This window comes from Phalacrocorax aristotelis, chromosome W, assembly GCF_949628215.1.
Source record: "Phalacrocorax aristotelis chromosome W, bGulAri2.1, whole genome shotgun sequence".
NCBI lineage: Eukaryota > Metazoa > Chordata > Aves > Suliformes > Phalacrocoracidae > Phalacrocorax > Phalacrocorax aristotelis.
Window position 1 is genome coordinate 13,574,293 of NC_134310.1, and position 27,365 is coordinate 13,601,657.

Here is a 27,365-nt window from a genome sequence, read left to right on the forward strand (position 1 = left end):
CGGCTTTCAGAGGAGAGTGAATGATGGTTTTTGCTAACAAGCAATTACTTCTACTTGACCAAGTAATTGCAGTGCCTACAACTGCCTTGTGCATACTACCTGTCCAAACTGCAGTCTACCTGCTGGTCGCTGTCTGTCAGCCTGCACCTATTTCAGGTACCACATTAGGCACAGAGTCAAGATTCAGAGCTTCTTTCCCACTGGGGAGGCCACATTATTATTACCTCTAGGTTCCTGGCAGACTACAGGAATGGTCTGCAAAAATACTTGCAACCTCTATCCCATGCAGCCTTGGCCTGAACATTAAGTAGGCAGTGCACTTCAAAGTCCCTCAGAACAGCTCAATCTACTTTAAAATCTGATAGTCCTTTAAAAGAGGAGAAAGTGATCTGCAAAACATCTGCAGTGTTTTAAGCCCACAGCCTCCCACTCAAAGGGCAGAGAAAATGATGCCTTTCTGAAGGCGTGCTGAAGAACCAGCTCCCATCAGAATACATGTTTACACTTCTCAATCTTAAAAACAAAGCTACAAGTTTCTACTTGACCTTTTACTAATACCAAAATTCCATTGGTATGAATGAAGTCTATAAACAAGTCCCATTTATTCAGAATCAAGATATTAGCTTGCCTTTCCAAAAGCCAAATCCTCATCCTGGGGAAAGAGGCCAATTTCCTATTAATAAGGTCCACAGCAGGTTGTTACCAAAAGGTGTGATGCTTTTCTCTTCATGCTCTCAGTTGTCTTTCACCTGCTTGTTCACTAGCAATGAAGCTCCAGAGCAGGTGGGCCGACTTACTGATCTGGCAAAAGTTTGTTCTAAGGAAAATATGGGAGAAGGAGGGGGCAGTAGGTTTCTTGTAAGCTAGCAAGATCATCCTTTCTGCACTGAGTCAGTAACTTGAAACCACATCCTAAGACACTGGGTAGTAGCTTCTACATGTAGTATAAACCCTACAGCTGCTGAAAAGAGCAGCACCTTGACCCCATAATCCAGTCTATTTGACCCTGATCTTTAATGTCATTTTGCATTATTGTGATAAGGGCCTGATCAACCTCACGTTTGTTTTTAAATGGTTAGGTTTTTAGCCACACTAGTGCTCTGATATTCAGGTTTACCATAGGGATCCACAAATGTTATCACAGGCATAAGAGATGAAAATGAGAAGGTTCATATATTTTAGTGACTACGAGTTTCTCTTACACTGAACTGACCATGTACCCATAGCCTGATAGACAACCAATTCTATCTTTGGAATCAAACTTGCTTTCTATTACTTGATTTCCCCCCTCCTCCTAAACAAAACCAAACATGAATTACTGATGTGACTACTGGAGTACCAGTAGATGATCTTATCAGTGTTGTGTAATATGACCTGCGTACTTTTTCCCCTTGTGATAAATTCAAATTCCAGAAATTAACTGACTGTAATAGGTCAAGGCAAGTATTGGGATTTCAGTCCAATAAGCACATCCTTAAGCGTTAGGGTTCTGCTCACAAAGCTGGTGGTAAGGTCTGCAGGTAGTATGATTCCAGGCTCTGTTAATCAAAAGAAAATCCATTCCTTCTAGTTGAAAAAGCAGGCTGTTTGCAGTATTAGTTAAAAACCAACCAAACAAAACCCAAAACAACAGATCGCAGAAGGAAGCCCCATATTCACAGTCATATATGGACCACAGCAGAAGGAAACTAATGGCATGAATGCTATGTCTGAAGAAATTTTTTTTTGAGAATAAAGACCAAACACATGAACTCACTTATCTAATTCAACTCTCAACTGTGATCTTCAGAGCAAGCAGCTATAGTAATTTTGTACATTACTGGAATATGTCACTACGTCTACATTCACATATTCAGGATGTCAGACATTTTCTGAAGGATAATTGAATATATTGGAACTCTTCAGTAAAAATTCTCATACCCACAATCTCGTTCGTTAACAACATACTTTGTGACATTTCAGTAATAAAACCAGTTGTAGAGGTAAAAAATGATAATAGAGGACCTTAACATTTAGTCATTACAAGTGACAAACAAACTTTAAAGACAAAATTAAACCTTTGATTTAAAAGCAAGAAAAAATATTGAATTTGAAGCAAAGACCATCTCCAGCCCACACAAAACAGGTGTTATTTTATTACTTTTATTGTAATCAGAAATGCCAAATTTTTGAGTTGTAGGCATTTTTATTAAAGCTACTGAAATCAATCCAACAGTTTCACAAGATTTGGGCCTCTGCACAAGTGATATGCATGCAAGCAGAATGTAAAAAGACAACCATTTAGTGTAGGAATAGATACCTCCTTTTTTTGTCTCAACATATTAGCTTAAAGCAAGCAGTGATTTATGTAACAAAAAACCCAGGTTCTAGAGAAGAGGATGAAATACAGCAAAGATATGCAACCCCCCACTCTACACATTAATACAGTACCTGGGTGCTGAATCTGTGAACATCAGAGGGACTGACTAGATCAATGGAAGACATAGAGGAAGAGTGACTATAGGACTACCAGAGACAGACAAAGAAAAAACCAAGTAATCAGAACAAAGGCACAACAGAGCATTCAGTACCAACTTGCAAGCACAAGATATTGAAGAAAAGGAAAACAAAAGCACTACAAGCAGCAAGCACAGCAGCAAATGTTGATTTCACATGCCTATTATGTATTATGCTCCCAGTGTAGCCCTAAGAAGAGCACAGTGTTTCCAGTAACACTAAAAAAAGTTGACTGATCCCAATGCAAGAGAGTGGATTCTTTAAAAAATTTTTTAAAATCATTTAAATGAATTTTGGTGAAGCTATCTTAAAAACACTGAGGTTAGCAAGTTGGGATTTTTTTTTTTCCTTTAATATAATCTCTAACTGACAAGCTTGATACAAGTCAAGAGTATTCTAAATAGATACTGAAATCAGTATTTTTTGAGCCAAGACAGAAAACAGTCCTCCTTCAATTCCAGCTACTTCAATTGAAAGCGAGTAAACCATTGAAAGTTATACTAGAAACACCTAAAAAAAAAAAATTTTTTTTTAAATCAGTCTTACCTATTCATATAAAATATTATCTAGAAATATAAGTCAGCCCATTATTCAGAGGAGATAATGAGAAATATCTTACCTTTTGGACAAATCTATGAGTCCCCACAGCAGAATATGCATCTCCAGAAGGTAAGGATGCTGGCCAGTGTAATCTGACCTTTTCACTTTGGGACTGCAACAAAATAGGTTTAATTATTAGTAGTCAGCTGCTACTGGGTGGACTATGAAATGGAGTGAGGCATCCTCAATCTATATAGTGGCTACAACAACTAATGCTGTCCATGACAGACATGAAGTTGTCATCCTGCTGGAGTTCTCAGGAAGTGAATGGGCCTGGAGACTGAATTACCCATTCATCTATACTTCAAGATGTATTTCCAGGTTAAGCAAAGTAGATTGGCAGCATTAAGGATGTTGCATCCATGTAGTAGTACAACAGTCACTCAAAACTTTTACTTTCCGCTAAGAGACCCCAACATAGATAAACTCTGTTGGGTACTACATGTCCACTAGAAAGTCTAATAATTCTTAACCAAGTCATTGTATTCACTATATTCATAAGCCTAAACACTTTGAAGACAGAGGAGGCACCACTTTGTTATTCCTTCTCATTTTATACACTACTATATGTTCTCATATTCTGTATATTTCATCACATGCATCTTATCCCTTTTTGATCCCTGTCACTGAAGTGCATTCAAGAAACGAGTTAGAGAAATAGCAGAGCCTACACAATTTTTTAGTAAAAACACCAACAGAACTATGTCTTTCCTATTTCATATACTGCTACAGTCAAAAAAAACCCAAAACTTCAGAGCAATAATTAGGTTTTGAAAAATAGCTGCAGTATTTGATATTCTTATTTGCACAAGGCGTCAGTTACATATAAAGCTAAGTTTTAGACAGGACTAATACACTTATTTAGGAATTAGAAACCAGAGACATTCAATTAGCTTAACACTTATTTTATCCTTTTCTATGCAAGCTGTGAAGTCACATTCTCAAAATTAGTGTTAATATTTTTGTACAGTTAAATATCATTGCTTAAGTAGTGAATTCCACTTGTAAGTGTCAGTATAAAATATCTAGAGTTTCAGGAGATGCACCCCAGGACTGAGTAAGTCACAGAAGTCTTCCATGAAGTGTCCATCATTAAGACATTTTTTTCAGGTACCAATACCTGTTCTTCCATTTTATCCTGTCTATCGAGAGCAGCTTCAACAGCATCAAAGAATTCTTCTTCATTAATCAGACTATTAGGACCCTCCTAGGGCATAAGAAACAAAACTAGTTCAAAATTTTGGAGACGTGAGAGCTCCGCTTAAGTTCAGTATTAGAAATAGATATTTATATGTTATGCATATAAATGACAGAAGGAAATTTCTTCCATAGACCTCAAATATTTTCTCCAATATTCTTAGATTACAACTAATCTGAAAACCCTACTTGTTAAAAGAAGTTATTTCCTTTAACTACAATTTGGGGTAGTTCTATAAACAAGCAAAAAACCAGGAAACTGAGGACTGAGTAACAGCGTCAATATGCTTTGACATCAGTTTTAGGTTTTAATTAACACATATCTTCTCTTAAAAATGTTTACAGTGTGTCAGTAAAGTAAACATATTAACATAATTGTGTAGTTAGACTCCTTCCAAGTATCCCAGTGACTTAGGGTGGATTTCAGATATGTGCTCAAAGCACAAGACAAAATCCTGGGGATCACTATTGAAAATTCTTGGAAAGAACAGTTTAACAATAAACAGCAGGTAGAGTTGAGTCAGCTACTAAAAACTTGTGTCCACTAATTAAAATGGTAACTTAAGAAAACTAGGTTTACTGCTTCTATTATATTGCAAAACAAACTGGTCCAGCAAATTTCAAAAACCTACTTTACAACAGGGATATCTGGGAGAAGCAGCTGGGTTCATAACCAGGTAGACAAAGTCCAACTTCCTATCCATCTTTTTCTTTTATAGTGCCTCAGTCACAACAGAGAACCTAAGCTCAAGTATCTTTTAAGTATCCCAATGTATTAGTACTATTTTTCAGGCTATGGTTTGTAAATAGAAATCTGCTTGATTAACATAAATGAAAGGTCAAGTTCTTAAAAATTGTGCAAGCTGCATTATAGGTGCATTAGCTTACATTATTCTTCAGAAGATAGTTTAAGAGCCTTAGAATTTGAATAAATAACCAAACTGAGAAGGAAGCTGCTAAAACATGCAATTTAACAGAAGCAGCAGAACCTAAAATCATTGAATTTATCAACACAGTTCAAGTGGCAGTGACAAGTTAAAAATCAGTTCAAGTTAAACTTCAGATTCTAGGACTACTTCTGCAGTCAGGGTTTTCATATTTGCATTACATATCTATACAGCTGACTCATTAAAAAGTAAGAGTACAAAACTTGCATATGGGCAGTATCAAACGTACAAGAAAAATAATAAAAAGTCAGCAGAAATATCTGTAAGCAAAATGCTTTAGACAAAAGCAGAATAAGAGAGACTTCTATTCTCAAAAATTAAGGATTTAGATTCTTCATTCAGTTTCAGTTTCCAAGGCAGAAAAAGAAAAGTGGCATGAAGATGCTTGCACAGCCGAAGACCTTGATTTACATGTGCGCGCGCGCGCACACACACGCTCTCCTTTGAGAAACAAACCAATCTTTAAAAGCCTTAGAATTTTTAAAAATTTCAAAAGCAGAATTTGTACCTCATAGTCTGGCCCTCCAAAGTGGGACTTTTTCTTCAGTTCTGTCACAGCATTTTTGTATGCTTCTTCAATTCTTCTCCTTTTCTCTGTCTCCTGTAAAATTACATGATCATTTGATGCAGCAAGAATGAATTGGCTGATAATAACATGCCAATAAATGGAATGACCAGTATAGGGGTTTTTCCCAAGTAACAATTGCAAAGCTGCTGATTTTCTGGTTTTGTTTGCATGCATGCATTATATGTGCCCATATACATGCATATATAATACAAAGTTTGGGAAGCTAGCTACCTTGAGCATACCTTCTTTAAGTCATGTGGAAGAAACTAGATCAGCAAGAAAAATCTGGTATCTAGTTTAAGCATAGCTATTCCTGGTTTGTTGAGGGTCAGACTTGGTATCTGACAGTTTATATAAACTCCTTGACACAGATGCTTGGGCAGTGATAACAAATGGTGAAAAGTAAGACTGGTAGAAATCTAACTTGTTGAATGGGGTGAGATACTAGTGAATCACAGCATGTAAGCTTATATCTATGGCATAGGATCCACGTGAATAATTTTGTGAACTTCATGCAGAGACTAACAACTCAACATCCTTCTCCCATAACAGGGGTGTGGCTGTACTAGAGCCACTAATGTCGTCTATGTCATTGTATATTTTGAATAAAGAAGTAGTAATGGTGGAATCAGATTAAGCCTAGTATTTCCTCTGCAAATTCTACATACTGCCAGATATTCCCAGAGAAAGTGCTATAAACACTTCTGAAATTCTTGCAGAATTCAGCTTCAGTACATAAGATGTTTCTCTGTTCCCTTTCGGCAACTGGACACCACACACTACTTCTTGCAGATATGAGTATAATTATTCAGCAACCCAATTTGAACTTTATGTGATTCAGTGGAAAACCCTTAACAACACTGAAAGGCTGAGTTTACCAACTGGGAATTTGGTGGTAACATTCACTCTGGAACACATACTTTCCAGTTTCTAGAGAAAAATTTGAAAAATAAAGCAACAGTTTTGATGCAAAACAAAGTAGCATAGTTTTCCACAGGAAAATTCTTAGGAAAAAAGCAGCAGTTAGATTAAGACAGTATTGCCTTTATCTGTGAATGTAGGCTTTTCCCTTCCTGAAACTATCACAAACAGGCAATAACTGCTAACACTTGTGTTTCACAAATTTTTGCAAGTTTACCTATTTTGAAAGTAACTGGAGAGTCCTGAAGATGCATAAAGCATGACTTGAGTGTAAGTCATTGAGAGAAAGCATAGAAGTTTTACCAGAACACTTGGAATGAAAAGCAAAAAAAAAAAAAAACCAAACCCAAAAAACATTTCCCCCACCAATCCCCACACTTTCTGTACTTCAATCTGCAAATTAGTGATAATTCACGTGTCAAAAGACAGCTCTCCAAATCTGCCAGCTTCTCTTGGCAACAACATTAAATAAGGCAGAAACTGGGAAATTGTTTGATTGCACAGCAGAAAAATTACTGGTGTATTAAAACTCTGTAAAATTTAATGAGACATTTAAGTTACAGTTGTGAAAGGTGAACATTCAGAAGATAAGTTTGCACATTAATGCCAATTAAGACAAAAGGAAACAAGAATAGAAAAATGTTACTGTAGTCAAGACAACAAGAAAAGCATCATCACAAGGATTTCGTTGCAAATAAAACAATGGACCAAATACTAGAGATTAAATCTTTTCCCTGTTTATCCATTTTCTTTAAAAAAGTCTGTTTAAAAAATACATTCAAGAGGCTCATACTGAAAAATATACTGCACTGGGAAAATGAAAATTCAAGCTCAATATCTTAAGAGCTAAGAATAAAAGGCCAAAAGCAAAACTGCAACTACAAGTACCTTTAGATAACATTACATGCTTTTGTATTAATTTTATTCTGGCCATCTGACTGTTTTGGTAACAGAAAGAAAACTAAATATAGAATTCTAAAATTAAAATCACTAAATGCACTATTTTAGCAGTCACCTTCAAAATTAAAAGATGTTTTTATAATGATTTCTTGCTTTCGAAGGTTTAAAAATAAAGTTTCCAACCTTCAGAATGTAACTTAAAAACCTTTCACTTATTTAAAAAACAGGGTTTCTAGAGAAAGATACTCACTTCATAACACTGTACTCATATAAAGTCAAACTGTAGTCAGCTCTGCATTCAACAAGTTCTGATGAACTTGAGCTTTTTAATACTAGAAATATTTAGGACAGCTATAATTTTGAAATATATTTGCTTCAAGTTCAGCAGACATAAATCTCTCTCGCATCTTTAGGCTAAACTGCCCCTCTATAAAAAGAAGGCTGTATAGTTTTGTGAAGTAGCAGGACTCTCACTAATCACATTTGTGTTTTGCTGTCAAGTAAAACGTGGTTCTGAAGCTAGTGTAGCGAGGAGGCTGGAGAGGGAAAGAAAGCAAGCTGGACTGCAATGGTACTTACACTACTTGTAAAACACTCATTGCTTTTAGCCACTGACAGAGATCCTGTTCTTCCTGTGACAAACTTGCACAGCACAGAGCCTGTGGAGTGAATCTGCTGATATGCAAAGGACAAACTTGGCACTTGTGCTGGTTTTGGCTGAGAAGGGGTTAATTCTCCTCAATGTGGGGGTCAGCTACCTTTCCCGCTTCCCACGCTCTGCCGCGTGGCGGGGGGGGCTGGGAGGAGCAGGGCCATGGTGGGGGCGGCTGACCCCGACTGGCCAATGGCATGTTCATTCCATACCATGTGACACCATGACCAGTATATTAAGGGGGGGCAGTTGGTGGCTCGGGAGTGGTATGGTGTTGAGTCGGTGGTGAGTAGCTGTGTTGTGTGCTGTTTGTTTCAGTGGTTTGTTCCCCCTCTCCCCTCCTTCCCTGCCTCTGTTCTCCTGGGGCTTTGCGCCTCTCGTTGTTCTCCATTACATTGCATTTCTGTTGTTGTTTCTTTTAATTTTAATTTTTAAACTGTTCTTATCTCAACTCAAGAGCATTACCCTTCTGATTCTCGTCCCCATCTACTGGTGGGGGAGTGAGCAAGTGACTGTGTGGGGCTGAGCTGCCGGCTAAACCACGACAGCACTGCACCTTTCAGTTCTTCTACCTGGTCTTTTACAGGCACTGGACAGACTTACAAGAGCTTTAAAACTCTCCCAGCTAGAACAAACACAAATGGCTGCCTAATTAAATATAATTTCCCCCTCTAATCTCTCAGAGAAGATATTCTGAACTTTATAATCTTTCAATATTTACTTCCTTCTCAGAGCAGCATAAGCATCTATCCAAGAAAACCAAGAGTACAGAGATCAACATTGTTCTCCTCCTACATCTATTTATCAGATGACAGAGCAATGTTGGTTTCTTTTTTCTTAAGCCCATAGTTATAGAAGAGACTTTTACAGAGCCATGTTTAGCCACTAAAACAACAAGGTAACAAAACAAAAGAAGCCCTACAACTGAAGTGGGAAAAATAGTGTTAGCAAAGGTCTGAATACAGTTGACTCCTGTCTTTAATTCTTGTGCAGGTGTTAAGGTGTTGGTTGTGGGAGGAAGCCATGGGCTTCCCTGTGTCAGACACAGCTGGTTCCAGCCAGCTCCAAAACAGACCCACTGCAGGACACAGCTGAGCCCATCTGCCACATGTGTGGCACCTCTGTGAAAATGTATTTAAGAGCAAAAGACACCCCAAGGAGAGAGGAGGGGGAACAAAAAGTGAGAAACAGAGGGAATTCCAAGGCCAGAAAAGGATGAGGACTGCCAGGACAGAGAACATATCCACACTGCAGCCTATGGAGGATTCCCACTGGAGCAGATTTTTCCCAGATGACTACAGCCCTGGAAAGGACCCATGCTGGAGCAGGGGAAAAGTATGAGGGGGAAGGAGTGGCAGAGTCCAAAGTGTTTTGGACTGACTGCCAACCCTCCCCCAGTCCTGCACTGCTTGGGGCTAGCAAGCAGGGGGTAGAGGGGCCTGCAAGTGAAAGAGCGTAGTTGAGACTGGAAATAGGGGAAAAAAGCTGTTTTAGTGTCTGTCTTTTTGTTTCCCACTAACTGTATCTATTTTAATCAGCAACAAATTGATTTTCCCCAAGTCGAGACTGTTCTGCCATGACAAGAACTAGTGAGCAATCTCCCTGTCTTTCTCTTGACCCATGAGCTTTCTCGTCCTATTTTTTTCCCCTGGTCCTGCTGAATGGGGTGATAAGTGAGCAGCTGGGTGGGCATTTGGCCATTTGGTGGGATTCTCTATTATTTAATTCAATCAAAATCTTCTCTTCTAAAAAGCTAGCAATTGGAGGAATCCAAATTAAAAAAAAGGTTATTTAATATTAGAATTACAGTACATAAGCATGAGTGTACTGTAAACCCCAGAAAACGTCACTGACAAGTGTGACAAAGTCGCAGGTCTACCAAAGCAGAGCAACTTAAAATCTCCAAGTTTTTAGAAGCTTTTGCTATTTTAATTTCTGGGAAACCAAGTCCAAGTAAGCTTGTGACCCCCTTTTAAATGTATTACCTCATACAGCATGAGTAATCAGTCACATGAGACTCAAAGCAAAAATTAGGTTTGCATTTGTTAACTGCTTGCAGCTAAAAACAAGTGCTTTAAAGTTAGTCCACAGAAGAAGAAAAACATGACAAATAACTAAAACCATTTCAAAATCTATATTAACATATACTAACCTACTGACAAGAAAAACTTATCTTCATCCATGCTCTAAGTAAAGTCTGATCTGTGAACTGTGTTTGCTCAGCCTGGAGAAGAGAGCTTTTGTGGGGGAACTTAACAGAAGCCTTCCAATAGCTCTGAGGAAGTAATCAAGAAACTGAGACAGGTTCTTCACAGCAGTCTATAGTAGGAATATGAAAAACAATAGGCAAATACTGCAATAAGAGCTACTCCAACCAGATATAATGAAAGACTTTTTCATTATAACAAGAGTTGAGCAGCAGAACAGGATGCCTGGAAAGGCTGTGAGGACTCTGGTCTTGGAGACTTGAAATCAGACTTGATAAAGCCCTGAGCAACCTGGTCTGATGTCAAACTGTACCTCCTTTAAGCAGGATGTTGGACTAGAGACCTCTTGAGGTATCTTCCAACATGAATTACCCTATGATACCATGAACAAGCTTCAAGTCTTAGGTCTGCTATAATTCCACCAATTACCTAGACGAAGCAGTAATAAATTAACTGTTGATGGAAGTCTGTCATGGTTCAGCCTCAGTTGGCAACTAAACACCACGCAGCCGCTCGCTCACTCCCCCCCCCCCGTGGGATGGGGAAGAGAATCGGAAGAGCAAAAGGACTTGGGTTGAGATAAGCACAGTTCAATAATTACAATAAAATAATAACAATAATACTAATAATGATAATAATGACAATAATGTTAATATAATAAAATGGAAAAGGAAAAAAAACCAGAAACACAAATGATACAGCTGCTCACCACCCGCCGACCAACACTGCCTGTCCCTGAGCCGCAATTGCTGCCTCCCCGCTCCAGCCAGCCCCTCCCAGTTAACATACTGGGCATGATGTTACATGATATGGAATATCCCTTTGGCCAGTTTGAATCCCCTCTCTCAGCTGTGCCCCTGCCCCTCCTGGCTTCCTGTGCACCCAGCAGAGCATGAGAAGCTAGAAAAGTCCTTGACTAGTACAAGCACTACCCAGCAACAGCCAAAACATCTGTGTGTTAGCTCAACGTTGTTTTCATGCTAAGTTCAAAGCACAGCACTATGCCAGCTAGAGTGAAGAAAATTAACTCTATCCCAGCTGAAACCATGACAGTATCCACCCCTTATTCCATATCATTTATATCATGCTCAGGTCCCATACTATCCAATACAATTTCAATAATCCCTACTCGCCTTCTCATCCTTTAATAGAATATACAGAGTTCATTTATCATTCCCCTTGTCTATGGACCACCCCTGTAAAATGTCTGTGGAATGTCCATTGAGTTCATTTAGTCCATGACTTTGGGTTTCATCTATTGTAAGAGTCTTTCGGACAGGTGCTGTGTGTGGTGTTGGATTGTTGCATGCTGAACTCAGTCCTCTTTCCATCACTGCTGCACTGTTAGTTCTTGTTCTCTCACTGCTGCACTTCGCTCAGTTCCATTGAAAGTTCATTTTTTTTTATTATTGATTTGAGAGATTCCCACCATGATACCATTGATATGGCATATAGCAACTGTAGTAGTGATGACATAGAACATTATATAGCAATTAACAGCATATTATACAGCTCATTGGCTGTTTTCACCCAAAAGCAAATCCCCTTGAGGTACACACCAGACTCCTCCATCCTCCTGCATCACCCACCAAGTGCACCCAGGTCCTCGAGCAAAAGCAATCCCACAAATGGGTTTGCCTTTGCCAGAGGCAGGAATAACCCAGACTGTTTTGCCCAGCATATTTTTTCCGTGCACTACAGGGACTCTATCCCCTTCCACAGTATGTAAGGGTTCTGATTGGGCAGGGCCAGCTTGCCTGGCAGATCCCCTTGTGTTGACTAACCAGTTGGCCTTTGCTAAATGTGTATCCCAGTGATTGAATGTTCCACCCCCTCATTGCTCTCAGTGTAGTCTTTAATAATCCATTGTACCGTTCAGTTTTCCCAGAGGGTGGTACATGATAGGGGATGTGATACACCCATTCAATGCCGTGCTCTTTGGCCCAGGTGTCTATGAGGTTGTTTTGGAAATGAGTCACGTTGTCTGACTCAATTCTCCCTGGGGTGCCGTGTCGCCACAGGACTTGTTTTTCGAGACCCAGGATAGTATTCCGGGCAGTGGCATGGGGCACGGGATATGTTTCCAGCCAGCTGGTGGTTGCTTCCACCATTGTAAGGACATGGCGCTTGCCTTGGCGGGTTTGTGGGAGTGTGATATAGTCAATTTGCCAGGACGCCCCATATTTAAGGTTCAGCCATCGTCCTCCATACCACAGAGGCTTTATCTGTATCTGCTTCGCTTGCTTGATTGCAGCGCATGTTTCACACTCATGGATAACCTGCTGTCGTGGTTTAGCCGGCAGCTCAGCCCCACACAGTCACTCGCTCACTCCCCCACCGGTAGATGGAGACGAGAATCAGAAGGGTAATGCTCTTGAGTTGAGATAAGAACAGTTTAATAATTAAAATTAAAAGAAACAACAACAGAAATGCAATGTAAAGGAGAACAACAAGAAGTGCAAAACCCCGGGCCCGGGGGGGAAGGGGGGGGGAGGGGAACAAACCGCTGAAACAAAAAGCACGCGACGCATCCACTCACCGCCTGCCGACCTAACGCCACACCGCTCCCGAGCCGCAAACTGCCCCCCTTAATATACTGGTCATGATGTCTCATGGTATGGCATGAACATGCCATTGGCCATTGTGGGGTCAGCTGCCCCCACCATGGCCCTGCCCCTCCCAGCCCCCCGCCACGCAGCAGTGCGCTGGAAGTTGGAAAGGTAGCCGACCCCCCACGCTGAGGAGAATTAACCCCTTCTCAGCCAAAACCAGCACACCTGCACAATAGCGTCCATGGTCTAGTCCAGCCCTCGATCGTGAGCACATCTGTATGTTGCATCTCTCCCTTGATGGCCTGAGGTCTCATGGACCCACTGAGCTAGAAATAGTTCACCCTTATGTTGCCAGTCCAGATCCAACTCAGCCACTTCAATCTTGGCAGCCTGATCCACCTGCTGGTTCTTTTCATGTTCTTCAGTGGCCCAACTCTTGGGGACGTGAGCATCCACATGACGTACCTTCACAACCAGGTTCTCTACCCGGGCAGCAATATCTTGCCACAATGCGGCAGCCCAGGTGGTTTTGCCTCTGCGCTGCCAGTTGCTCTGCTTCCACGGCTGCAGCCAGCCCCACAGGGCATTTGCCACCATCCAGGAGTCAGTATAGAGATAGAGCACTGGCCACTTTTCCCGTTCAGCAATGTCTAAGACCAGCTGGATGGCCTTTACCTCTCCAAACTGGCTCTATTCATCTTCTCCTTCAGCAGTTTCTGCGACTTGTCATATAGGACTCCATACAGCAGCTTTCCATCTCCGGTGCTTTCCCACAAGATGACAGGACCCATCAGTGAACAGGGCATATTGCTTCTCCTTTTCTGGCAGTTTGTTATAGAGTGGGGCCTCTTCAGCACATGTCACCTCCTTCTCTGGTGATATTCCAAAGTCTTTGCCAATCTCTCTTTTTCAGTTGGAGTATAGTGGGCCTTGGACCCTCTGTATCCACAACTCCAAAACCCTAGGGGTAGACCTCGGGTCTCCCAGGTGCTTTCTGCCAGAGGCTCCAGGTAGGGCCATTTTCCCTGGCTGTAATGTAAAGCACATTGTCCTGGTTTGAGCTGGGATAGAGTTAAATGTCTTCATAGTAGCTAGTATGGGGCTATGTTTTGGATTTTTGCTGGAAACAGTGGTGATAATGTGGAGATGTTTTAGTTGTTGCTAATAGCGCTTACACTGGTCAAGGACTTTTTCACCTCCCCATGCTCTGACAGGTGCACAAGAAGCTGGGAGGGGACACAGCCAGGACAGCTGTCCCAAACCGACCAACGGGATATTCCATACCATATGACATCATGCTCAGTATATAAAGCTGGGGGAAGAAGGTGGAAGGGCGGACGTTTTTAGTGATGGCGTTTGTCTTCCCAAGTAACTGTTACACATGATGGAGACCTGCTTTCCTGGAGCTGGCTGAATGCCTGCCTGCCAATGGGAAGTGGTGAATGAATTCCTTGTTTTGCTTTGCTTCTGTGCACAGCTTTTGCTTTACCTATTAAACTGTCTTTATCTCAAACCATGAGTTGCCTCCCTTCTACTCTTCCGATTCACTCCCCCGTCCCACCAAGGGGGGAGTGAGCGAGCGGCTGCGTGGTGCTTGGTTGCTGACTGGGGCTAAACCATGACACACAGTTTTTACACCTTGTCCTGCCTGGGCCGGCCCAAGGGCTACTGCATGAACTATTTCCTGTTTAATCTGTTCAAAGGCTTGTTGTTGCTCAGGGCCCCATTTGAAATCATTCTTCTTCCAGGTCGCTTGATAGAGAGGGCTTACAATCAGACTGTAATTTGGAATATGCATTCTCTATAAACCCACAACACCTAAAAAAGGTTGTGTTTCCTTTTTTCTAGTTGGTGGAGACATGGCTGCTATTTTGTTGATCACATCCATTGGAATCTGATTATGTCCATGTTGACATTTTATTCCTAGAAACTGAATGCCCTGTGCAGGTCCCTTGACCTTGCTTTCTGTTAGGGCAAAAATGGCCTTCAGAAGAATTGGGACTATTTTCTTCCCTTTCTCAAAAAAATCTTCTGCTGTGTTGCCCCACATGATGATATCATCAATTTATTGTAGGTGTTCCGTAGCTCCACCCAGTTCCAGTGCAGATCGGTCCATGCAAATGGTAGGGATGTGTTTCCACCCCTGGGGCAGTCGATTCCAGATGTACTGGACACCGCTCCAAGTGAAAGCAAACTGTGGCCTGCACTCTGCTGCCAGAGGGTGTGGGATATCCGGGAAGCAAAGGACACATAGTGAACAATCCAGGCTCAGACTGCGTGGAATTAATCTGCCTGGGAACAAGAAGGCCTCAAGGATGTTGCGAGTTAAAACCAATGTATGTAGCTATTAATAACAGCGGTGATTTTGTATTTCCCAAGGCTTACAAAGCGGCATGGTACGAACTTACTGTGGGAATGTGTGGGATGGCATTACGTCTTCCTGATAAGTTGCATTCCAAGATTGGCCACAGGTGCTACTCTGTCAACAGGGGCTGCATCCCATGCCACCGGCGGGAGTGTCTCGTTACAGGGTAGCAAAACAAGGCGGGAGTTGCCGATGCTGCTAGTAGCTATCCTTTATGATAAAGCCCAAGGCCGTGCTGACCAACTAACAATAGGCTTGAGTATAATAAACAGTAGAGGCTTGTGTGTGATAAGGTGGTTGCAGAGCTATATTAACCATGCTGTGTCTGTAATAAACTGTCATTTGCTTGATCATATTGGTCGTGTGCTGTGTCCGTGACTTCCGCGTCAGCAAGAGGGATTGAAAAGAAAGCATTAGCGATATCTGGGGAGTAAATCAAGCCAACCGGTGTGGCGACAAATGTTCCTTAGCTGTCTCCCAAGATGTGAAACAGAAGAGTAATCACCTCAAGTGTATGTATACGAACGCACGCAGTCTAGGAAACAAACAGGAGGCACTGGAGCTCCATGCCCACTCAGAAGGTTATGACATCATAGGAGTAACTGAAACATGGTGGGACAACTCAAATGACTGGGGGATCACAATGGCTGGTTATAGGCTGTTTAGTAAGGATAGGCAGGGTAGAAGAGGTGGAGGAGTCACACTCTACATTAAGGAAAACCTTGAATGTATCAAAGTCAACTATGGTGATTGTGACTGCTCTATTCTATCATTCTATCTATGGTGACTGCCTCTGGGTTAAAGTCAGAGGGGTCATCTCCAAGCGGGACCTCACAGTGGGCATCTGCTACCGACCTCCTAACCACGATGATGATGCCGGCGAAGCGATACTTGGTACACTAAAGCAAGCTTCTGGCCAACAGAACTGGGTCCTGATGGGTGACTTCAACTACCCAGACATTTGCTGGAAGAACAATACGGCAGCTCGCATGGCATCCACCAAGTTCCTGGAATGCATAGAGGACTGTTTCCTCATACAAATGTTAGATGTGCCAACCAGGAAGGAGGCACTGCTGGACTTGCTATTCTCAAACCAAGAAAACCTACTTTGTAATATCTTGGTCAATGGTAGCCTTGGCTGTGGTGATCACAATATTATGGAGTTTGGGATCCTGCTGAGCATGCTGAAGGTCAGTACTAATACAAGGGTTCTAGATTTTGGAAGAGGAAACTTCAGCTCACTCAGGGCTCAGTTGGGAGGGATTCCATGGGATGCTTCCATGGAAGACAAAGGAGCTAGTGAGTGCTGGGAGTTCTTCAAGAACTCTCTATTGGAAGCACAAAGCCAATTTATCCCCTATAAAGGAAAGGGAAGTAAGCAGATGCCAAAACCAGCACAGCGGAGCAAGAGGCCCCCTTGGCTCAACCATGAGCTCCTGGGTCTACTCAAATCCAAGAGAGAAGCATACCAGAGATGGAGAAGTGGAGGGTTATCCGCTGAGTACTACAAGGGCATAGCCAGAGTGTGCAGAGATGCAGTTAGAAAAGCAAAAGTCCAGCTCGAATTGAAACTGGCCGTAGATGTCAAAAATCATAAAAAAGGGTTCTTCAGGCATGTCAACCACAAGCAGAAACAGAAGGAAAACATAGGCCCACTGTTAAACAGAAAAGGCGAGTCAGTCACCAATGATGCTGAAAAGGCAGAGGTCCTCAACACTTTCTTCACCTCTGTCTTTACCAACACCGTTGAGTCCCAGGCTTTGGGAACAAAATTCCTGGTTGATCCAAACATAGACCCACCATCTGTGAAGTATGTGAATTATCGCGGGAGCGTGACCCCTACAAATCACAGAATCACAGAATGGTAGGGGTTGGAAGGGACCTCTGGAGATCATCTTGTCCAACCACCCTGCTTGAGCAGGGACACCTTGAGCATGGGGCACAGGACTGTGTCCAGGCAGGTTTTGAATGTCTCCAGGGAAGGAGACTCCACAACCTCTGTGGGCAGCCTGTTCCACTGCTCTGTCACCCTCACAGGAAAGAAGTTTTTTCTCATGTTTAGCTGGAACTTCCTGTGTTTCAACTTGCGCCCATTGCCCCTTGTCCTGTCATTGGGCACTATTGAAAAGAGTCTAGGCCCATCCTCCTGACACATACCCTTTAGATATTTCTAGGTATTGCTGAAATCCCCCCTCGGTCTTCTCTTCTCCAGGCTGAACAAACCCAGGTCTCTCAGCCTTTCCTCATAAGGGAGGTGCGCCAGTCCCCTGATCATCTTGGTAGCTCTCCACTGGACTTGCTCAAGCAGTTCCCTGTCCTTCATAAACTGGGGGCCCCAAAACTGGACGCGGTACTCCAAATGCGGTCTCACTAGGGCAGAGTAGAGGGGGAGGATAACCTCTCTCGACCTGCTGGTCACACTCCTTTTAATGCAGCCCAGGATACCGTTGGCCTTCTTGGCCACAAGGCCACATTGCTGGCTCAGGGTCAGCTTGCTGTCCACCAGCACTCCCAGGTCCTTCTCAGTAGTGCTACCTTCCAGTAGGTCAGCCCCCCAGCCTGTACTGGTGCATGGGGTTGTTCCTCCCCAGGTGCAGGACCTTGCAATTGCTCTCGCTGAATTTCATCAGGTTCCCCTCGGCTCAGCTCTCCAGCCTGTCCAGGTCTCGTTGCATGGCAGCACAGCCTTCTGGCGTATCAGCCACTCCTCCCAGCTTGGTATCATCAGCGAACTTGCTGAGGGTACACTCTATCCCTTCGTCCAGGTCGTTGATGAATATATTGGACAGGACTGGACCCAGCACAGACCCCTGGGGAACACCGCTAGTTACAGCCCTCCAACCAGACTCTGTCCCGTTGGTCACGACCCTCTGAGTTCTGTTGTTGAGCCAGTTCTCTAGCCATCTCACTGTCCACTCATCAAACCCGCATGTCCTTAGCTTGTCTATGAAGATGCTATGGGAGAGAGTGTTGAATGCCTTACTGAAGTCGAGATAGACAACATCCACTGCTCTCCCTTCGTCGACCCAGCCAGTCACACCATCATAGAAGGCTATCAGGTTGGTCAAGCATGATCTTCCCTTGGTGAATCCATGTTGACTACTTCTGATAACCTTCTTTTCCTCTACATGCTTGGAGAGGACCTCCAGGATGAACTGCTCCATCACCTTTTTCCAGGGACGAAGGTGAGGCTGACTGGCCTATAGTTTCCCAGGGCCTCCTTATTGCCCTTTTTGAAGATTGGAGTGACGTTTGCTTTCCTCCGGTCCTCGGGCACCTCTACTGTCCTCCACGACCTTTCAAATATGATGGAGAATGGCTCAGCAATAACATCCGCCAGCTCCCTCAGCACTCAACAGGTGCATCCCATCAGGGCCCATGGCTTTGCAAGGATCCAGTTTGCTTAGGTGATCTCTGACCCAATCCTTCTCATCCGATGGTAAGCCTTCCTTTCTCCAGATTTTATCTGTCTTCTCTGGGGGCTGGGATACCTGAGGGCCAGTCTTAGCAGTAAAGTCCGAGGCAAAGAAGGCATTCAGTAACTCCACCTTCTCTGCATCCTGCATCGCCAGGGCCCCTACCTTGTTCAGCAGTGGGCCCGCTTTATCTCCAGTCTTCCTTTTACTGCTGATGTATTTAAAGAAGCCCTTCTTGTTATCTTTGACATCCCTTGCCAGATTTTGTTCCATGTGGGCCTTGGCCTTCCTCGTTGAGGAAGGGTGTGGCATGGCAGTTCGCGCAGGCAGGGCGAGCAGGCAGCTGGCGAGCTCTCCTTGTGGTCTACGCTCTCCTGGAAAAGACTTAGCCATGGTCTCCGCTTGGACAAGAGCTATCGCCAGGAGGCATGTGGCAACACAGACAGACCTCCCACTAAAACATGCAGCCACCCAGGTCTCTGGCTGCAGGGAGTGTCAGAGCCTTGCTCCAGTCATGGAGGGCTCCCGAGACAGGACCTGCGTGAGGTGTGAGCAGGTGGAGGATCTGCTCAGCATGGTGGCAGAGCTGAAAGAAGAAGTTGCAAGACTGAGGAGTATCAGGGAACGTGAGAGGGAGATAGACTGCTGGAGCCACTCCCTACCATCCCTGAGACAAGCGCACCAGATAGAAGCATCAAGAGAAGGAGTGGCTCCCCTGCCCTCCTGCAGCCAGGCAGAGGGAGGGGACCCAAGAGACGGAAGATGGATTCAGATCCCTGCTCAGCATAGTAGGCGAATCCTCTCCTAGCCGACTTCGGCCCCCCCAGGTGCCCTTGCACAATAGGTATGAGGCTCTGGAACCCAAGGGACAGGAGGATGAAGATACAGACAGTGATCCACCCAAGGGATTGACTAGAGGGAACCAGTCAGCCCCATGCATTACAACGGCCACTGGTAAGAAAAAAAGAAGGGTAATTGTCGTAGGCAACTCCCTTCTGAGGGGAACAGAGGGCCCGATACGCCGACCGGACCCATCCCATAGGGAAGTCTGCTGCCTCCCTGGGGCAAGGATAAGAGACATTACCAGGAAGCTCCCTAGGCTAGTAAAAGGATCCGATTATTAGCCACTAGTGGTTGTTCAGGTCAGCAGTGATGAGGTAGCTGAGAGAGGTGCAAAGACAATCAAAAGGGACTCCAGAGAACTGGGGTGATTGCTTGAAGGATCAGGAGCGCAGGTAGTGTTTGCCTCCATCCCATCGGTAGCCGGGAGACATACGGAAAGGAACAGGAAGTCCCATCTCATTAACATGCGGCTCAGAGGCTGGTGCCAGCGGTGGAATTTTGGGTTTTTTTTTATCATGGGGCAGTTTACATGGCACCAGGCCTGCTGGAGACAGATGGGGTTCACCTGTCGCAAAGGGGGAAAAGGATTCTGGCTCAGGAGTTAGCAGGCATCGTTGAGAGGGCTTTAAACTAGATACAAAGGGGTAAGGGGATAAAACCAGGCTTGCTAGGAATGAGCCTGGGGGTGGCATGCCTGTGTTGGAGAAGAGATCAATAGATCAACTGAAGTGCATTTATACCAATGCACGCAGCATGGGCAATAAACGGGAGGAGCTGGAAGCCATCGCGTGCCAGGGAAACTATGATGTGGTCGCCATCACGGAATCATGGTGGGATGACTCGCACAACTGGAGCACTGCAACGGATGGCTACAAGCTCTTTAGAAGGGACAGGCAAGGAAGGAGAGGTGGAGGGGTAGCCTTGTATGTTAGAGAGTGTTTTGACTGTCTAGAACTCAATGACGGTAATGATAAGGTTGAGTGCTTATGGGTAAGGATCAGGGGAAAGGCCAATAAGGCAGACATCCTGCTGGGAGTCTGTTATAGGCCACCCAACCAGGATGAGGAGACAGATGAAGTACTCTACAAGCAGTTGGCTGAAGTCTCACAATCTCTAGCCCTTATTCTCGTGGGATACTTCAACTTACCAGATATCTGCTGGAAATACAACACAGCAGAGAGAAAGCAGTCTCGGAGGTTCCTGGAGTGTGTGGGAGATAACTTCCTGATGCAGCTGGTAAGCGAGCCAACCAGGGGAGGTGCCCCGCTGGACCTGCTGTTTATGAACAAAGAAGGCCTGGTGGGTGATGTGGCGGTCGGAGGCTGTCTTGGGCTAGCGACCATGATATGCTAGAGTTCTGGATTCTTGGAGAAGTAAGGAAGAGGGTCAGCAAAACCACTACCCTGAACTTCAGAAGGGCAGACTTTGGATTGTTAAGGAGTCTGTCTGGTTAACAGAGTCCCTTGGGAGGCAGTCCTGAAGGGCAAAGGAGTCCAGGAAGGCTGGATGTTATTAAAGAAGGAAGTCTCAAAGGCGCAGAGGCAGGCCATCCCCATGTGCCGTAAGTTGAGCAGGCGGGGGAGAAGACTGGCTTGGCTGAATAGTGAGCTTTGGCTGGAACTCAAGAGAAAAAGGAGAGCTTACTGCCTTTGGAAGAAGGGGCAGGTGACTCAGGAGGACTACAAGGATGTTGTGAGGTTATGCAGGGAAAAGATTAGGAAGGCGAAGGCCCAGCTGGAACTTAAACTGGCCGCCACCATTAAAGATAACAAAAAATGTTTTTATAAATACATCAGTGACAAAAGGAGGGCCAGGGAGAATCTCCCTCCTTTGTTGGATGCGGAAGGTAACCTTGCCAGGAAAGATGAGGAGAAGGCTGAGGTACTTAATGCTTTCTTTGCCTCAGTCTTTAATAGTCAGACTGGTCATCCTCGGTGTTGTCAGGCCCCTGTGCTGGGAGATGGAGATAGCATGCGGAATGAAGTCCCAGTTGTTGAAGAGGTGGCAGTCACCGACCTGCTCCTTCACCTGGATGTTCACAAGTCCATGGGGCCGGATGGGATTCACCCGAGGATACTGAGGGAGCTGGCAGAGGAGCTCGCCAAGCCACTCGCCATCATCTATCAGCAGTCCTGGTCAGACCGGGAGGTCCCAGATGACTGGAAACTAGCGAATGTGACGCCCCTCTACAAGCAGGGTCGGAAGGAGGATCTGGGGAACTACAGGCCTGACCTCGGTGCTGGGAAAGGTCATGGAGCAGATCATCTTGAACACCATTACGCGGCACATGTGGGACAACCGGGGGATCGGGCTCAGCCAGCATGGATTTATGAAAGGGAGGTCCTACCTCACTAACCTGGTCTCCTTCCATGATAAGGTGACCTGCTTTAGTGGATGAGGGGAAGGCTGTGGACGTTGTCTACTTGGACTTTAGTAAGGCTTTTGACACTGTCTCCCACAGCATCCTCCTGGAGAAGCTGTCTGCTCACGGCTTGGACAAGTGCACTCTGCGCTGGGTTAAAAACTGGCTGGACGGCCGAGCCCAGAGAGTGGTAGTGAATGGGGTCAAATCCAGTTGGCGGCCAGTCACGAGTGGTGTTCCCCAGGGCTCAGTGTTGGGGCCGGTCCTGTTCAATATCTTCATTGATGATCTGGATGAGGGGATTGAGTGCACCCTCAGTAAGTTTGCAGATGACACCAAGCTGGGTGGGAGTGTTGTTCTGCTGGAGGGCAGGAAGGCCCTACAGAGGGACCTGGACAGGCTGGATCGTTGGGCCGGGGCCAGTGGTATGAGATTCAACAAGGCTAAGTGCCGGGTCCTGCACTTGGGTCACAACAACCCCATGCAACGCTATATGCTTGGGAAGGAGTGGCTGGAGAGCTGCCTGGAGGAAAAGGACCTGGGGGGTGTTGGTTGACAGCCGGCTGAACATGAGCCAGCAGGGTGCTCAGGCGGCCGAGAAGGCCAATGGCATCCTGGCTTGTATCAGGAACAGTGTGGCAAGCAGGAGCAGGGAGGTGATCGTGCCCCTGTACTCGGCACTGGCGAGGCCGCACCTCGAGTACTGTGTTCAGTTTTGGGCCCCTCACTACAAGAAGGACATCGAGGTGCTGGAGTGTGTCCAGAGAAGGGCAACGAAGTTGGTGAAGGGTCTAGAGAACAAGTCTTATGAGGAACGGCTGAGGGAGCTGGGGTTGTTTAGTCTGGAGAAGAGAAGGCTGAGGGGAGACCTTATTGCTCTCTACAACTACCTGAAAGGGGGTTGTACCGAGGCGGGGGTCGGTCTCTTCTCCCTAGTAACAAGCGCTAGGATGAGAGGAAATGGCCTCAAGCTGCACCAGGGGAAGTTTAGGTTGGATATTAGGAAAAACTTCTTCACCGAAAGGGTTGTCAAACATTGGAACAGGCTGCCCAGGGAGGTGGTTGAGTCTCCATCCCTGGAGGTATTCAAAAGAAGGGTAGATGTGGTACTTGAGGATATGGTTTAGTGGTGGACTTGGCAGTGATAGGTTAGTGGTTGGACTCGATGATCTTAAGGGTCTTTTCCAACCTTAACGATTCTATGATTCTATGATCTCTCCATACACTGACAACATTCCTATATTCCTCCCAAGCGGCCAGTCCCTTTTTCCACATACAGTGAACCTCCTTCTTCCATTTGAGTTTCACTAGAATCTCTTTGCTCATCCATGAGGGTCTCCCATCTCCTCTGCCTGACTTCTTCCTCCTGGGGATGCACCGATCTTGAGCTCGGAGGAAGTGGTCTTTGAACACTGTCCAGCTCCCTTGGACCCCCTGCCTTCCAGAGCCCTAGCCCATGGGATTCCTCCTAGCAGGTCTTTGAAGAGGCCAAAGTTGGCCCTCTTGAAGTCCAAGGTTGTAATTCAACTCATAGCCCTGCTTCTACCATGCAGTATCCTAAACTCGACCATCTCATTGCCACTGCAGCCAAGGCTACCCGCAACTCACATCCTCAAACAGCCCTTCCTTGTTTGTTAGTATAAGGTTGAGCAGCAGATCTCGCCTCATTGGCTTCTCCACCACCTGCATCAAGAAGTTGTCCTTGATGCTCTGGAGGAACCTTCTGGATCATGCATGGCTGCCCATGTTGCTATTCCAGCAAATATCAGGGGAGTTGAATTCCCCCATGAGGACCAGGGCCTTTGATTGCAAGGCTACTTCCAGCTGTCTGTTGAAGCCTTCATCTACTTCCTCTTCTCGATGGGCTCTGACACCATCCACCCAAGGGTGTTGAGAGAGACGGCTGACGTCAGTTTGAGGCCACTCTCCATAATCTTCGAGAAGTCGTGGAGAATGGGGGATGTCCCAGAGGACTGGAGGAAGGCAAATGTTACCCTCATCTACAAGAAGGGCTCGAGGGAGGATCCAGGTAATTATAGGCCCATCAGCCTCACTTCAATCCCTGGGGAAGTTATGGAATGAATCCTCCTGAGGGCTATCGCAAGTCAAATGAAGCACGTCATTGGGAAAAGACAACATGGCTTCACTAAGGGCAGATCGTGCTTGACAAACCTGGTGGCCTTCTACGACAAAGTGACTTGCTTGGCTGACATGGGGTGAGTGGTGGACATTGTCTACCTGGACTTCTCCAAGGCCTTTGATACGGTTCCCCACGGCCTCCTCCTAGAGAAGTTAATGCGTTATGGCCTAGACGAGTGGTCTGTGCAGTGGGTGGGGAACTGGCTGACAGGCTGCACCCAAAGGGTGGTGGTAAATAGCTCTTTTTCAAAGTGGTAACCTGTCACAAGTGGGGTCCCCCAGGGATCAATATTGGGTCCAATGTTATTCAACATCTTTATGAGTGATCTGGATAATGGGATCAAGTGTAGCACAATGAAGTTTGCAGATGACACCAAATTGAGTGGGGAAGTAGACACTCCAGAAGGGAGAACCTTATGACGTTCAACAAGGACAAGTGTAAGGTCAGGCACCTGGGAAAACACACAGACTGGGATCCACCTGGCTGGAGAGCAGCTCTGTGGAAAGGGACCTGGGGGTCCCAGTGGACAGGAAGCTCAACATGAGCGAACAGTGTGCTGCTGCAGCCAAGAAGGCCAACAGGATGCTGGATTGCATCAAAAAGGGCATCACCAGCAGAGAGAAAGAAGTCATTATCCTACTCTACTCAGCGCTTGTCAGGCCACACCTGGAGTACTGTGTACAGTTCTGGTCCCCGCTATACAAAGAGGATGTGGACAGGCTGGAAGGGGTCCAGAGAAGGGCCACCAAGATGATCAAAGGACTGGGAAGCCTGCCATACGAGGCTAGGCTGGGAGAACTGGGTTTGTTCAGCCTTGAGAAAAGGAGGCTTAGAGGAGAACTCATCACCGTGTACCAGTACTTAAGGGGTAGTTACAAAGAAGATGGAGAGTCCCTTTTTACAAGGAGTCACACGGAAAGGACAAGGGGGAATGGACACAGGTTGCTCTTGGGGAGATTCCGACTGGACATGAGAGGGAAATTTTTCCGTGAGAACAGTCAACCATTGGAATAATCTCCCCAAGGAAGTGGTTGACTTGGCCATGTTGGACACCTTCAAGAGTTGTATGGACAGGGTGCTGGGCCATCTTGTCTAGACTGTGCTCTTCCTAGGAAGGTTGGACTAGATGATCTCGGAGGTCCCTTCCAACCTGGGATTCTGTGATTCTTTGTGAACTGAGGCATACCACTTGGCTGCCTTTGACTCCAGTTCATATTGAAGTTATAGCATGTCCGGCACAGCAGTACTCAGGGGCAACTTGACTTCATTCAGGCCACGATAGTCTGCTGTTAATTTCTACTCCCTATTAGAATTCTGCACTGGCCATATGGGACTGTTAAAGTGTGAGCGGGTCTTATTGATGATTCCTTGGATCTCCAGTAAATGAATGAGCTCATGGATGGGAATTAGGGAGTCTCAGTTGGTGTGATATTGCCGCTGGTGCACTGTTGTGGTAGCGATCGGCACCTATTGTTTGACCTTTAGCAACCCCACAACAGAAGGGTCCTTCGAGAGACCGGGCTGGGTAGACAGCTGTTTAATTCTCTCCGTCTCCAAGGCAGCTACACCAAAAGCCCACTTGTAACCTTTTGGGTCCTTGAAATACCCTCTCCTGAGGTAGTCTGTGCCAAGGATGCACGGAGCCTCGGGGCCAGTCACAATGGGGTGCTTTTGCCACTCGTTCCCGGTTAGGCTCACTTCGGCCTCCAATACAGTTAGCTCTTGGGATCCCCCCCTGTCACTCCAGCAATGCTGAATGGTTCTGCCCCTATATAGTTTGATGACATTAGGGTGCACTGTGCACCGGTGTCCACTAAAGCTTTATACTCTTGTGGGTTGGATGTGCCAGGCCATCGGATCCACACAGTCCAGTAAACCTGGTTTTCCCTTTCCTCCACCTGGGTGGAGGCAGGTCCCCACTAGTCCTGATCATAGTATTCACTACTCACTTTGATGCGAATCAGAAGTCTCTCTATTAAGATCAGAAATAAAATCAGTGCTTCTACTCCTCTGTCTGCGGACCTGCTCACTGAAACTGGAGCAGCAACTTTCCTGGAAGAACCCCTCCTGAGTGACTGCATTTCTTTGCAACTCAATTACCCATGCCTCTAGGGTCGAGGTAGATTTTCCATCCCCCTTCTTCATGTCCTCTCCATGTTCACACAGGTAAACCTTAGGGTGGCCCGTGGTGTGCATCCTCTCTCTTGAGCAAAGGGATGTTTACTCCTAATGGCTGAGATACTGGTCTATACAGGTGGGGAGTAGGACATATCTTCTTTGAATTGCTGGACCTCCCAGGATAGTTTCTCCACAGCCGAGATGAGGGACGAAGACATTTTTGCTTCAGAAACCCAGAGTCTATCAACCACATCCCCCACCGCTGGTGCCTCGTCATCTTTATGCACCAATACTGCTAATGACTTTGCATACGAGGATGGTGCACTCCGTACAAACTTCCGCCACATGGGTCATGTGCACTGGGCTTCATCTGGATCTTTGGGTGACTGTTCATTATCCAGGTTACCATAACGCACCTCAAACATGGCTAATTTCCTCAGGTACTGAATACTTTTCTCCATGGTGGTCCATTTTCCTGGGCGATATATAACATATTCCTTGAAGGGATACGTTTCTTTCACACTGGACAGGAGTCGCCTCCAGAGGCTGAGGGCTTGTGTCCCTTTTCCAATCGCTTTGCCAATGCCCCCTTCCCTAGGAAGGGAACCCAGCTGTTTGGCTTCTTTCCCCTCTAATTCCAGACTGCTGGCCCCATTATCCCACCATTGGAGCAGCCAGGTGACAATGTGCTCACCTGAACGACGGCCAAAATCTTTTTGCATAACTCGCAACTCACTCAAGGATAGGGATTGGGTAGTTTCTGTCTCTTGTACGAGTCCTTCTTCTTCTTCCTCCTCCTCTCCTCGTGATGGCCCTGCTCTTCCATCATCTCTTTCTAAACTTTCTCTTCCAAGATTTCTTCTTGTGTATAGGGGCGACTGATAATGGCACGGGTTGATTCTGATTCAGCTTCAATGCCTCTTGTGGGTGTTTGAGTGGCCGCAAGTGCTTGTCACTGGGGTTGGAGCAGCCTCAGTGCCTGTTACTTTCTTTCTCTTTGTCTTTTTAGATCCAGAGGCCTTCTCTTCCCCTTGAGGGTTCTGAATAGTGTTGAACAGGGCTCGATAGGCATGGGCCAGGC

The 27,365-nt window shown here is 45.4% G+C and overlaps 1 protein-coding gene across 7 annotated transcripts in view; it reads right to left on the bottom strand.

The window, feature by feature from the left end:
* LOC142049831 (ceramide transfer protein-like) overlaps nt 1–27,365 on the bottom strand; it is a 203,754-nt gene that overhangs the window by 16,464 nt on the left and 159,925 nt on the right. For 6 of the 7 annotated variants that reach the window (XR_012657834.1, XM_075077910.1, XM_075077911.1 and 3 more), the window contains 3 exons: nt 5,749–5,841; nt 4,217–4,303; nt 3,116–3,208 (listed from right to left, as the gene is read on the bottom strand). Coding sequence is in view for 6 of the 7 variants with exons in the window: in XM_075077910.1 (XP_074934011.1) it covers nt 3,116–3,208; nt 4,217–4,303; nt 5,749–5,841 (273 nt within the window). In the remaining variant the exon portion in view is untranslated. Of the gene's footprint in view, nt 1–2,430; nt 2,506–3,115; nt 3,209–4,216; nt 4,304–5,748; nt 5,842–27,365 lie in introns of all 7 variants that reach the window. The other variant, XM_075077915.1, reaches the window with a different exon arrangement.